General features: G+C 43.2%; 1 protein-coding gene across 1 annotated transcript; it reads right to left on the minus strand.

Annotated features, from left to right (window-relative positions):
- Window positions 1–1741: 1741 nt before the first annotated feature.
- klhl23 (kelch like family member 23) lies at window positions 1742–10309 on the minus strand. The gene is made up of 4 exons (XM_002934612.5): window positions 10009–10309; window positions 7717–8931; window positions 3786–3938; window positions 1742–2731 (listed from the first exon to the last, which is right to left on the minus strand). The coding sequence occupies exons 2-4, from the start codon at window positions 8927–8929 to the stop codon at window positions 2421–2423; spliced, it is 1677 nt and encodes a 558-aa protein (XP_002934658.2). The 5' UTR covers window positions 8930–8931; window positions 10009–10309; the 3' UTR covers window positions 1742–2420.
- Between the last annotated feature and the right edge of the window lie 4762 nt (window positions 10310–15071).

Genomic DNA, 15071 nt, shown 5'->3' on the forward strand with positions numbered 1-15071 from the left:
AGAGATGTTACATAAGATGAATACATTTGTCGTCAGCCTGAATTTTAATTGCTTATTTGCCCTATGAATAGAATGCATGTCCAGCAACATGATCACCATACTAGGGATGGTTAAATACCAGCAAAGGCTGGAGCTAATACGACCTGGCCAGATTTGTATGGGTGTGCATCTTTTTACCTTCTGATTTAAACCCCAAAAGAAATATGATGATGCAGAGCAGCTACCAGCAGTCACAGATAAAATACCTTTATTAAGAGTATATTGTGGGGCCCTGCCACTATGTCACTGGAAGTGCAAGGTCTTCCGTCAGGGACAGCATTCTGCAACTGGACAATAGGCTCCTGCTGTCCCAGGGAGAGCAGCATTTCAGCCACACTTGGCCTGTGCTATAGAAATACAGATAAGCAGGAGAGGATTACTGGCTCACTGATCCCTTCCCCACCACTGCCTGTTCCTCATTCCTTTCAATGGCAAACACATTTGTGGCACCCAGTCAGGCAATCTGTGGATTCTGTCAAATGCAGAGGGGCTGCTGTATCATGCCATAGACAGTCATTATTTAGTGGGCCTGTTTGGGCCTCTGTGTACTTGAAATGCCAGGTCTATTCTGTATCCAAGTTTGGGCTTGCACACAGTTCCTGCAGCGTGGGTAGTAGCTATTCTGCCATGCTCAGATTGGCTTTCTTACACCATGGATGAAGTGGGCAGAACATGTTTACATTCAAACACAAGAGGGCGCTGCTATAAATTAAAGGGGTTGTAAACCCTACCATAACACTGTCCCACTGCGCCCCCTAGTTGCTATAGAAGTTGCTAAAAATGTAATTATAGATGCTAGAAAATTCACCAATGGGAATTCTACTGATCAAAGACTGTAGATCAAAACAATTGACCAATGAGTGCTGATTGGTTCCCTAGGTGAGAATTTATGCGAATTTGTAGACTTTCTTACAACCCCTTTGTACTTAGACTTCCGAGCTACTTAAAGGACAGTGGACACCTTATACATACCTTATAATTTTTCTTGGAAAAAAGAGGTTTCTAAATGGGCATCTGTCGATGTTGTATCTTTATATTCTTGCATACCACATCATTTAGGCCTAGAGGCCATAAAACATCATCTCACTCTTTATAGCACGTATGATGAAAATTTGATCACTTTTATTTTAAATGCCATCCATTTTTTGCTAACCCACAATTTCTTTACCTTTGACAAAAAGTACCACTTACAGAGTTGTGGTACCGCGATGGGAGCGAAATTGCACCTTCCTACGCAAATCTCTTCCTTGGATGGTGGGAAGAGAAACATATCTTTAATAATAACACCTTTCAATCACATTTTGAATACTATGGTCGCTACATGGATGATATCATAGTGATATGGTCGGGTACCACAGATCAATTTGTAGATTTCATCTCATTCATTAATACCAACACATATAATCTCAAGTTCACCTTTGAAATTAATTCCTCCTTCCTTAATTATTTGGATATCACCCTTTCATTAGAAGAGCACACAGTTATTTCTACTATATTTCGAAAAGAGTATTCAGCCAACACGATACTTGCCTTATTCCCATGGCCATGGACATCCAGGAAACACTACACACACACCAACATTTGTGTTTGTTATTCAGGTACGTATGGATGAACAGTACCACAAGGCACCACACCTGTGTTTGTGCTCATAAAGGGAGAATAATATGGACTGGGCTCAAACAGAAATGGGCACATACTCCTATACAAGAGCATTACAAAACGTTTATTGTGTACAAACTGACAAGACATTACAGTAAATACAAAAATGATTAACAAGTGTTTTGGGTTGCTGACAAGGTACAGCCACCAACACAAAAGAACTATTAGCAGTAGAAAGTATTAGCAGTATCAGTGCAGAACAACAGTGGGTTCATTCAGTTTAGAGTTTAAAACAATTCAGTTCAATAAAAGCTGTTGATTTTATAAGGGAATGTAAACCCTTATTTGGGGGTTTGCATTTCCTTTTAACAGTTTATTTGATATTACACTGAAACATTCATTTTCACAGGGAAGCATTTTATTTCTATACAGCATATATCGGCTGAAGGGGAAGAGGATGGCTGTCCCTGATACAAATAATAAAAAAAAATTATATTATTTAAAAATCTTACAATGTGCAATGTGTGCTTCTCACCTTTCCCCATATGTAATAAAAGGAACCCAGTTAGCCCAATACAATGGTTGTTTTTAAAAGGTGATCAGTAAATGCTACCTGCTGATTGGTTGCTATGGGTTACTGCTCCTTAGCAAACTTATTGCCTTTAATTTCATAATCCCCCTTGAGTCGTGGGACCCAAGGTAAATATTGCATGCAAAGTCTTTTCTAGCTGGTTCCTGTGGGACTAAACTTCGGGAGTGTTCTGTTTTCTTTAAAGATCCTGCTATACATTATATACACAGACGCATCCATGAGATCGCATTGGGCTGGGAAGGTTTCCCACTAACTCCCATTTGTCCAGGTCGGGGCTGTACTTCTCTATACTCTGGAGGTAGGTGCCTTTAGAATAAGAGTAACCCCCTGTGATGTATATAAATCCATTCATGACCACAGCCCCACATTCCATTCTGCGCTCCATGGTGGGAGACTTCTCTGTCCACTCGTTGCTCTCCAGATCGTAGCAGTCTGTCGTGGTGGTCTGCCCTCCGACCAAGTACAGCTTATTTTGCAGTGCAATGGAACACAGCCCGTATTCTTCAGGAGAAAATAATAATAAAGGTATCACTTCAGATACACGCATGTTAAATCACATGGCCAAAAAATCATGAAAAAATGACAAGAACAGCATGTTTACCCCTCACCTCTACTTAGTGATGTCATCATTCATCATTGGCTTTTTTGTGATGTCACTAGTTACATGGCTCATTGAAATTTGTGCATCAAAAGAAATATTGTATCTTCTACAGTAAAATAAGAGAATATTAGGTGAAACCATGGAGTTCCATGATCAGTAGAAAAACAACAGCCTATAGCCTTGTACCTTTACATGGTGATGGAGCTCCTTGGTGACTTCTAATAGCCTTATAATTTACCATAGGGGGTACATCATTATGCAAACTCACCTTATTCTTATAGAAGGAGGAATATATATATATATAAAATTCATAAGAGCCATGAATATCCTGTAAATTATATTGGTGCTTAGTTATGTCATCAGTTATAAACAGTGCTTAGTGTTGTAATTTCTATCACATGACTCACTGATACTTGTTTATTATAATTAATAATGTATCATCTATTGTATCCGGAAACCCATTATCCAGAAAGCCCGTCTCCCATAGACTCCATTATAATCAAATAATTCAGAATTTTAAAACTGATCTCCTTTACTCTGTAATAATAAAACAGTACCTTGTAATTGATCCCAACTAAGATATAAATAATCCTTATTGGAGGCAAAACAATCCTATTGGGTTTAATTAATGTTTTATACATTTTTTAGTAGACCTAAGGTATGGAGATCCAAATTACGGAAAGACCCCTTATCTGGAATACCCTTGGTCCCGAGCATTCTGGATAATGGGTCCTATACCTGTATTAGAAGTCACCTCAGGGGTCCATGCCTCGTGCCTTTATTTGTCGTGGAGCTCCTCGGTGACTTCTAATATTTTGTCTAAATTGCATAATTGAACAGACAAGGGAGTTTTTCCCAAGAAAGTTCTTGCTTCTAAAGCCAGGTTAAGTTGTTGTGTGGTTGTAATAAGATTTTGCTTTTGCACTGCATGCTGGGAATCGGAGTTAAATTTACCTGGATGCGGACAAACTGTTAAAATGCTCCATTCATTGACATCAGCATGAAAGCTCTGGATTTTATCATAGGTACAGCTTCCCCGGTAGCCGTAATGACCTCCACTCACGTAAATGACATCTCGCAATACGCAGGCAGTCGCATTTCCAACACCTGTTACACATAGAAATGCATATACTTAACTTATCTTCATTGCACGGTGGAACAGTTCTTTTAGGGCTTAAATAAATAGCCAAATATGCAGGTTATAGGCTAGGTATAAAATAGTGGTGGGCCACTCTGGCTCAGATTTGATTGCTTGGCATTTGAGTCAGTTGATTGGATAACTGGTGACCTAGGACAGATGGCAACATAAATATTAGCACCAACTATCACATCTTAATCTAGCAATTTTAGCTGCCCATGCTATAAAGCCATTGGCCAGTTTAGTTAAAGAAGAAACCACCACTATGCCACAATGGGCCATCAGATGCCACCTTGTCCCATACCTGGCCTGAGAAGAGTAGAGCAGTGGGGTTGGTAGCCGCCATGGCTTTGTTATGTCCAGTGTGTAGGCAGGCATCGAATACTGCGCATACACACTAAAAACTGGGACCCAGTTGGCTTCCAGTGCACAAGCTTCTTTTCAGTGGTCAACAACTGGAAGCCTTTACAGAGGATGTGATACAGGCAGACATGGTGGACACCAATCCCCTGTGGTACTCTGCATTCTCAGCCCAGGTACAGGGCAAAGGAACAGCTGATAGGGGTGCATTATATTCAGTTATACAATATATTGTATGCCTATGCATTCCAGCCTTTAGAGTCTACAAGCTATGTACCACACTCTACATGATACATCTACCCAAAGAAACGCAGCTACAGAGGTGCTCGGAAGGTTGTGGTTTCTTTTAAATTTTAATTATTTCTCCTTATGTAAAACTAGATAATAGGAACCTCATAAAACATAATACATGTTCATTTATTTATTAAGGAAAATGATACAAAGTTACATATTTGTGGCTGGCAAAAGTATGTGAACCTCTAGGATCCTGACTTCATTTGAAGGGATGTTTCAGTCATGGCATTACAATCAACAGTGAGGGCCTGCCTTATTTAAAGAACATAAATCTGGTTCAGCACTATCCAAGTCTGATCTTAACTCGACAGGTTTGTGGAAGGAGATTTATGAGAACTTCTGAAACAGTTATTTTTGGTCACCAGGCTGGAAAAGCTCACAAGTGGAGTAGGGACTCCACCATTCCACTGTTAATGTCCCATGGAGCGATTTAGTCACCCGCGATAGATCTCTGCTACCGTGAGTGACTAATCACTCCTAAATTCCTTTCCACTGGCAACAAAGACAACCGCCTGTGGAGAACACTATGCATCACTTCGGTTTTTTTATTAGAAAATACCTTGTAAAAACGTTGCATTTTTTAAATACAGCGATACGGTGATCCAGAAGATGCAGAATCCACTATGCGACGATTGACATCTCCTCCTAGCCTTCCTTCTGTATGGGAGGAGTCGGGCTAGGAGGAGATGACGATCGTCGCATAGTGGATTGTGCAGAGGGAAGATTGCTGTATCGCCGTATTTGAAATGACCGGATGCAACGTTTTTACAAGGTATCTTCTAATAAAGCATTTAAAATAATAAACGCTGGGAAGTATAGGGCAATTATTGGAGCAGGGTAGAATATATTTTTTACTTAAAAAATGTTAATGTTACTTTAATATATCTTGGTAGAATTGATCAACTTAAGGTGGCCATACAGGGCCGATTCTAGCTGCCGATATCGGTCCCTTGGACCAACTCGGGTGCTTATTGGCCCATGTAGGGGCACCAACGACGGGATCAAGGACAGCATGGGCTCGTTGATGCGGTCCCCGAACCGACTGCGCCCATTACCATTGTTTTAACACGATCATTTGGACCCAGGGCCAAATGACCGAATTAGCCTAAATTCGCCCGATATCACCCACCTGAAGGTGGCTCGCCATCTGACCAGATCTTAACGTGTATGGCCACCTTTACTGGGGCCCTTTATTATATTTGCTGTGGGGCCCAATAACATCTAGTTACACCACTGCACAACTCTATATGTAGTATAGTTAGATTTAAAGGAGACACATAGCATAAGTGCAACCCCCCCTAAACTTTTAGAAAATAATGAATATAATATGGTGCTGGTTTCACATTGGGCGGTCGTGTCCTAATGGTCCCTGCCAGAAGCACAGTAGAAGGGGGATAGCCCATCACAGTCCTTGCAGTCACACAGGTAACGTAGGCTTTAATCTCCTATCAGCTGCTGATTGGTTCCTATCCTACAGTCAGTGTGCTGAGTGCCGCAGCCTGGGGAAGAGGCAACAGGAAGTGGGACAGATGGGCAGGGCTAGTAGGATTCTTGGAAAAAATTTCTGTAAATTAGCCCAAAACACTACTTTTCTCAGCACCTTTATTCTATCTTTTGAGTATAATGCACTGGCACAATCTTGTTTTTTACACAATGCGTCTCCATTAATATATTTGTAATACACACGCCATATTTGTCCCAGTCACCACAAGCTAAAGTTAATAGTGCCACTTTTTGTGAAATAAAATTGACTTCCCTGTTAACACTGACAATGGCCGGGCTTTTACTGGTCAAGTGGCCAGCTAGATGCGTGCCCATAGTCAGAAGGAGCCCATCGCAGGGTTTAGTACCTAACATGGCTTTATAAGCTGAATCTATAGGAAAACACAAGCCAGAAATGTGCCCCAGGGAGAAGCTAATTGTGTGCATTTCTGCTGTACTAGAGTACAATAACACTACTGTGTTACAGAACATGACAATCCTACATACAAAGCTCTTTCCTGTGGGGCAGAAAGGGTTATTAGCAGTTGGGCAGATAAACAGAGAGTTTATTTGGTACCCGTACTTGCACCCACTGGGAAAGGATTTACTAACATGAGTTTATGCGCAGAGCCCTACTAAGGGTATTTTTAGATCTAATGGAAGGATGTAAAGTGGTTTATATTTTGTTTCCATGGCTGCAAGAATTTGTTGTCAGGTAACTAAGATTATTTTTCCAAGCAATAATTAAAATGAAGAATTCTTGTTTCGGCAAGGCATAACATTTAAAGTGAAAGTGACACATTCTTATTCAGGTTCATATCAGATAAAAAATAAAATCTGATGGTAACATAAGGGGATGGGATCAGGGTTGTACTAAGGTCAGCACCCTAGTAGGAAGAGTGCACCCCTGCTCCTTCCACAATTGGTATGTGCACAGATGGCCCTTCTGTTCTACACAAGCACCAATCTAAGGGGCTACAGGTACCCCCCCCCCTCACTTCTGCCACAAGATTTAGGGAAGTGTCCAGTGGGAACTGGGGGGATTTTTTCTTTCTACCAGGTATCTGGGGGGCAACCCATCTAAAGCTGCCACCCTTGGCACAGTGCCTATATGGTAGATGCAGCCCTGAATGGGATAACAACATTTGGAGGATTGGGGACAGGTCCAAGTAGATATGGGGAAGCTGGCTGGAATGGGAGCATATATTGGGGAGATCAGGGCATGGCTTGGCATGCTGGGGATGTGACTGGGCAGAACATTTACCTGCAGGTAAACTTACTGTATACCTGGTTTTTAGCTAGTGCTTTCAGCTAGACTGGTGAAATACCATGTGGGTGCCACCCTTAATCTGTGATTCCTGATGGAAACTGATAAATTGCTAGAAGAGATTTTATCAAGCTGTGCTGATCCAGAAGGAGGAAGGTCATTCCCTAAGCTAAAATCTAAATGAGGCACAAAGAACAGGACACAGAATGCAGTCTTATTGGAGATGCCATCTGATATTCAACTTATGGCATTTATTACTTCCCCAGAGAGAAAATATCACAATTATAAGTGGTCACAGGATTATTGCATGCCATAACACTAACAGACAACAGGTGCCCACCTACCTTTTACCATGTTAGCAATGGGGATCCAGCTCTTTTTTAGTGGGTCATAGAATTCCGCTTCCTGGGAAGGAGCTCCTTTTCTATAGCCTCCCAGGGCATAAACACACCCACCCAAGGTAACAGAGCAGTGGTAATACCGCGCTTGGAGCATGGGACATCCTTCTGTCCATTCATCCCTTTCAACATTGTAGATCCACACAGTATTCAGTGCTTCTATGTTATCGGTTCTGTACCCCCCAGTGATATAAATGTTTGGACCTAAACATGTGGCACTGTAGCTTTCCCTGGTGTGGTCTGGCATATCTTCCCCCTGAATCCAGTTATCGCTGGCCGGATCCCACACATGCACTTCCGATAGGGGATGCCAATAATAACCCCCAACCACAAACATGTTGGCTGTAGACCTTTTGGAAGCTTCCTGTGCTTGGGGCCTTAAAGAGTAGTAGAGCAAGGACTGGATCCTGTTTTCATTCAGGAGATGTTTCTTGTGCAGCTCAAGGGACGTCCTGAAATAAATATCATCTATATTGATCTTAATGCACCCCAGTAGGTCGTGAATGTATTCAATTCGTTTCTGGGTATCATGGGCCACCCACCGAACCAGCGGACTCAGAAGAGCTTCCTCCTTCCCAACATTGAGGTTATTTTGGGAAAAAATATACAACATTTTCTCAAAACTGAGTTCCACAAATTCATCCTGCGTCCACACTTCCTCAAAGCGAGAGACGATTAACCTTCTGGCCTCCTTCTCCAAGTTGGGGCAAACGTGGAACTCGGCGAAAGAGTGCATCCCCAGGCAGTTGACGATATCAAGGTGCCTCACCAGGAACTGCTCACAAGCCTCTTTCACGGAGACAAAGCGGAGCTGGTCAGACGCTTGAAGAAGGCTCTGCACGTTTCTGGCCGTAATCCTGATCTGCGCCGTGTAGGCATAGTTCAACAGAGAATCAAGGATGGCATGGTCAATGCCTGAAAGCTTAATTTGGTTCTTAGACTTTTCCTTCATATCCGCCGTAAACATCACTTTAAAATAATGGCTGCAGGCGGCCAGGGCGGCTTTGTGACAGCGGAAGATCTCCCCTGAGGAACTCACCAAGGTGACATCTGTGAACAGACCTTCTTTGTAAAATGTCCGAAAGGCCTCCAGGAAATCCACGTGGTGAGAGGCATCGTTGTAAACAAAGCAGTAATCGTCCTGGTCCTTCAGTGACATTGCTGGAAAGAAACACACACACCGGGCTGAAAGCTTTCCATTGTCTCAGGGGGGATCAGTGCATCACAAGGAATTAACTGCTTACGACTGAGCATCTTGTTTATACAGCAAACAGAACAAATGCCAAGTACTGGGATTAGTGGACATGGTTCAATATTTGGAGAACATTATTTAGTCTTTACTGCTCTATATATATTGATCTTTTCACACATCCTAATGTCTCTCTGTATATAAATATCTACCCATACAGAGCTTGCACAGTTATTCCTCCTTTGCCTGAACAATGCCTTCCCTCCAGCAGTGAATAGCACCACTGGTTACATAAGTAAAACACAGGGACAAAAATGACTCTAAATCCATTGCTATTGATTGCTCTATAGTCCGTGCAAGGATTAGCAGCGATCTGTCAGCTTGAGGGCTTAGCCTGAATCTCTGCCATACCTGCAGCTTTATGGTATAGAGCCATGGTAAATGGGCAATGCCCAGGGTCCCAAATCTTCTTTAAGGGATCTCCTATAAAAATCACAGTGGCTCATTTTCATATACATCAGATCAATGATCTGTGGCAGCAACTGAGCAATTAGCTTTGGGCAACTTCATGCAATTTAGACGAATGAATGAAAATTTCTCATTTGGTTGCTATGGATCATGCACTTTTGCTCATTTATCCATTCCTCTGAGTCCTATTTCACTCCATTAATCTGCTTTAGTGGACTAGAATAAGATTTACCAACAAAGGGTCTGCAGTAACCCATAGCAACCAGTCAGGTTTTTGCTGTCATTCATTCTAAGTGCACTAGAGAAATAAAAGCTGCTTGCAGATTGGCTGCTAAGGAATATTGCTACACATTTGCATCATGTATATTTGCACCAAGTTCATGCTCCCGTTACTATCAAAACGACTAACCTGCAGTGTATATACCCATGATTATACTAACTGGCATAGTACATGTGCAGCCCCCTAGCATCGCATTGTGCGCCTAATGATCCATGTATCACTGCCTGCATGGCGCAAAGTACTAGAGAGCCCACAGTCGCAGTGTTTGCCCCAGTACCAGCTGAATGGAGCCACTACCCACCTGCACATGGAGGGGTCCCGGCCCGGCTGGGAGTGTTAGAGAGGGAGCCCGCCGGCTGGGAGTGTTAGAGAGGGAGCCCGCCGGCTGGGAGTGTTAGAGAGGGAGCCCGCCGGCTGACAGTCCCGGTACCTTGATGCCCATGTTTGGAATAAGCGGCGCTCAGGGAATTGCAATGGATCGGGCTGCAGTAGGAGGGGGAGGGAAGTCTCATCCTATTTTGGTATCTCAGCTGTTTCCCCAAGCGCGACTATCGCACCCTCCCCTCCCTCTTCTCCTACACTGTCACCCCCGAAGGTCACAGACAGTCGTCTCAGCCATGGACTCCTTTATTAATGCGCTCTCCGACTATGCGACTCTGGTCCCAGCGCTGATATCGCTTAGCAACGCAGCCATGGACTGGGGGCTGTCATCCAAATGATGAAACTAAATGGGGGGCTAGAACAATAACACATTTACACCTAATTTAGGTTGTAAGCTCTATGGGGCAGGGTCCTCTTTCCTCTAGCTTCTTAGCATTTTGCACTTAAATGTAACTGTATTTTATATATATATATATATATATATATATATATATATATAATTTCACTGATCCCTGTATGTTCTATCAATGTACAGCCTTCTGCCTTTATATGGCCATGGAAATATTTTACAATAGGGGGCAGGCCTGGGATGGCAATCTGTGGGTTCTGGCAAATGCCAGAGGGGCTGCTGTAAGATGCTATAGACAGTCACTATATAGTGGGTTGGTGGGGGCTGTTTGGGCCTCCTGGGTGTATTTAAAAATTCTAAGGGTCATTTTGAATCCCAGTCCAGGCATGATGGAAGGGACATTATTTCCAGTGTTATACACAGGAGGGGTCTGTTACCACTGGGAAGTCAGTATGGAAAGTGTAAAACTGGGTAGAGGAGGGCCATGCTGGCCAGGCACCCTAGGCAATTTGTCCAGCCGTCTTGCCCCTACACCCTCCCCCCATGTGCAGTGATGTTGTAGGGGTGCCACACAGGCCCGGGCCTAGGGTGGCACAAATTTAGGAAATTTTGCTGACATATGGAGAAATCGGGACCTCTCCCCACTGCTCTGTATGTAAGGTTAAATGAATGCGTGAATTCACACGCTGGGGGAAGGCATGAATGGGGCCGGTCCTGATGATAAATCCAGCGCTGGTGCCATATGATGACAAGCAGCATTGGGGGTAAGAGAGTGCAGGATAGGGGTAGGCAGATGCCTGCCTGGTGCCCCCTCATCATTGCACCATAGCCAGGTGCCTCTTCTGCCTACCCCTAGTTCCGGCCCTGAAACCGGGTGCAAACTGCCATTCTACTTTGCACCCTGCCTTCCTGACAAAAATGAATTGCTGTGAAATCTGCAGTTGCCTCCATGAGCGCTCTGTATATGGGGTAGGCATGGGTGCCATGTAAATATTCCCCACCCCTAACGGGATAGGAGTTCAGGGAGGTGTTAAGGGCGCAGTCTGCATTGGGGCCCTGTACTTCTGCCCTGTGGTAGAGAGCACAGCCAGGCACAGCCATACCTGTTCTCTGTATGAGCCCTTACATAGGGTGACCAGATCACTTAAAAAAATTTCAGGAACACATCTAAAAAATCCAGCTAGCAGGGCTGAACTGATTGCAGTTTATTTTAAATAAACATGTATTTATTAGACATGTGCCTGAATTTTCCAGTGATGTGGTCACTCTGATTTACATGATTTCTACTTTTTGAGACAGCAGTTTTTACATTGCTAATATAATGACATTAAGAAACAGCACCACCTACTGTTCATTTCAACTGAGTAGACTGAGAAAATTCCTGTGATGTTGTGCTGCTCAGAAAATGAATTTAGTGAACAAAGAAAAGTCATCTGATGGTTCTCTGGTCAGTTCTAAACATATTCCTCTCTCTCTGTAAACAAATATATCAGCTCCTTGAATGAGTGGTGTAACTACAGGGGATGCAAATGCTCCTGGGCCTGTCGCCCCCATGAATCCCACTGGAGAAATGCAGCTCAAAATCAGAAGACGAAAGCAGGACAGAAGGTTAAGGGCGAAAACAGACGATTTTTAAAAATTTAATCCACTAAGAATCTCGCCAAACTGGAATATATATATATATATATATATATCATTAAATATTGCCCTTTTACCTCTTTTACCTTTATCCACCATTTAGTAATGGGCTGTGTATTCCCTCAGAGATCACATGACAGGAAATAATTGCAGCCCTAACTATTACAAGTGCAGAAGCAAAAGGCAGAACTCTGTCCATTCATTGGCTGATGGGGCCTAGCATGTATGTGTGCCTTGGCTTGTTTGTGTGCACTGTGAGTCCTATGATCCCAGGGGGCAGCCCTTAATTTTTAAACTGGTAATTTTCTATTTAGGATCACCCAATAGCACATACTACTAAAAATGTATATTTTTATGAAAATTGCTTATTTAGATGAAGCAGGGTCTTACATTGGTTGGGGGTATGCGCTGGTCCCCTGCACTCTGTATTATTTGCTTTTAGGGCAGGGGAGAAAGGGTGTTTCCTAAAGGCCCCCAGAATCACAAGGACCCATTGTGGAGAAATTGTCGATAAAAGCACAAAAGAAATATTGGGTTGTGAAAAATTATAAACACTAAGTCTGCCCCCATTTTTTTTGTATTAACTGCTGAACTTACCTGGGTACATATGGGGATGGGGCGCCTCATCCCTTGGCAAACTGGCAAGAATAAGGCAAGGGGTTCATAGCTCAGGGTAACAGAATCAATTAATCTGTTGAAATCTCATAGAGAAGCAATTGGATCCTACTTATATTTGCCTTTTCCTAATTATCCCCCACTCCCCCCCCCCAGAGGTCTGCCAGCCTAATCATTCATATCACTTTCTCCTACACCAGTGCTGTCCAACTTCTGCGGTGCCGAGGGCCGGAATTTCTCTAGCATACATGGTGGAGGGCCGCTAATGGAAGCCAGTTTTGACCACTCCCCTTTTTTAAACCACACCCTCTTCAAACCACACCTATTTTATCACAATGGCGGTAGCACAGCAAATCCCAAATGCTTGGTCCTTACTGTGGGGATATCAACCGTCATTCATATGTGAAAGAATTATGTCATATTAAGATATACCCTTAAATTCCATATGCCTCCTCCTCCCCTGTGGATAGCAGAGCAACCCCCAGTACATAATTACATACCTTATGGACCATTTAATGACTACTTCCAACTGCTAACAAACTCCCACAACAAACCCCTGCCAGGTTCACCTCCCACAAGCAGCATAGGGCAAGCAGAGTATGGCACACACAGGCAGTACTCTGCCTGCCCTACCCTGCCTGTGTGTGCCATACTCTGCCTGCCCTACCCTGCCTGTGTGTGCCATACTCTACCTGCCCTATGCTGCCTGTGTGTGCCATACTCTGCCTGCCCTTAGCTGCCTGTGTGTGCCATACTCTGCCTGCCCTATCCTGCCTGTGTGTGCCATACTCTGCCTGCCCTTAGCTGCCTGTGTGTGCCATACTCTGCCTGCCCTACCCTGCCTGTGTGTACCATACCCTCCCTGCCCTATGCTGCCTGTGTGTACCATACTCTGTCTACCCTATGCTCCCTGTGTGTGCCATGTGTGTCTGAGGTGTGAAGAAGTGAACAATGGGGGTAATTACAGCCTGAGCCTGAGGTGTGAACACTGCAGGGGTTAAACAATGCAGGTATTAAAAGGTGTGAACAACACAGGGGATTAGATGTTTAAACAATACAAGGGGATTACAGCCTGAATCTGAGGTGAGAACCATGCAGGGGGGGCAGTTAATCTCAGTACTGATACCATTTAAAGCTTACACAAAGGTAAACCATCAAAGCAGCTAGACAGGTGGGGAGCCACACAGAGGGGGGTCACGGGCCGCCAGTTGGACAGCACTGTCCTACACCAATCAGCAAACAGTACCCTAACCCTATAAAGCTTTTTTAAAACATCTCTGGTGTTGAAGCCTCAGAGTACCACTAGAGGGTGCTGTAGTACTTCTCATACAATATAATGCAAGCCTATAAAATAAATGCTGCCAAAAACAGCCTTTAAAGTTGTTGTATAAATAAATGGCTGAATTATAATTTTAACAAAGGAGCAAAAGAGAAGCAGCTGCCTGAGACACATGGTGGAGTCCAATGCAAGTGTTGCAGGCAAGCTCAATTACTTATGGACAGTTTTGAGGTTACCCCCCTGATATCCCACCGGCCAAACAAGCAGTTCCCAATAAAAGAAGGGGGCGTGTAGAGCCCATAGGTGTCCACAGGAGGATTGACCAACTGGACATTATCTATGAACCAATAACAGCGTTTGGGTTAATTGTTAGTACTCCTACAGTTCCGGAACTACAAACCCCTAGACTGCCTCCCAGGGCAGTTCTGTTGATTTCAAGGGTTGCAAACCCAACTATAACATTGTCCCACTGCACCCCCTAGTTTTGCTATAGAAGTTGCTGGGAAATGTAATTATAGAAGCAAGAAAATGGACCAATGAGATTTTTACTGATCAAAAAACTATTATAAATGCAAAAGAACCCACCAGTGAGAATGCTGGTTCCTAGTACTAAGTCAGGCATCTTGCTGTTATCTTATATACAGAGATAATCATGTCATTATTTTCTTGAGTATATGACACAGGAATCAGACATGGGGATAAAGGACAGACTTGTTCAGTGATAGGAAACTGTGCTTAATGCTCCCAACTCCAGTTTGCACAGATCACCTGGGATTCTCATTGGAGGATTTTTTGCATTTTAAAGCAGTAATCTATCCATTTGTTATCCATTCTTCATTTGAATATGGAAGGAGATAAAACATCTTTACTCCTTTATTGTTACGTGTGTAAGAGAAACATCCACTCACAAAAACTAAAATGTACTTTCATGACATATGGCCTTGTACCCTTGTACTCACCTATAGCTGTACTGAATTGGATTAACCACACTACCTATTTAATAGGGACACAAAAGCTGTGGGCGGTGTCATTTTAAAAGAGGAACCCATGCACTCTGCTTCTGGATCAGTATCACAGAGAGATAATAATTATCCATATAAAG

The sequence above is a fragment of the Xenopus tropicalis genome, chromosome 9 (assembly GCF_000004195.4).
Source record: "Xenopus tropicalis strain Nigerian chromosome 9, UCB_Xtro_10.0, whole genome shotgun sequence".
NCBI lineage: Eukaryota > Metazoa > Chordata > Amphibia > Anura > Pipidae > Xenopus > Xenopus tropicalis.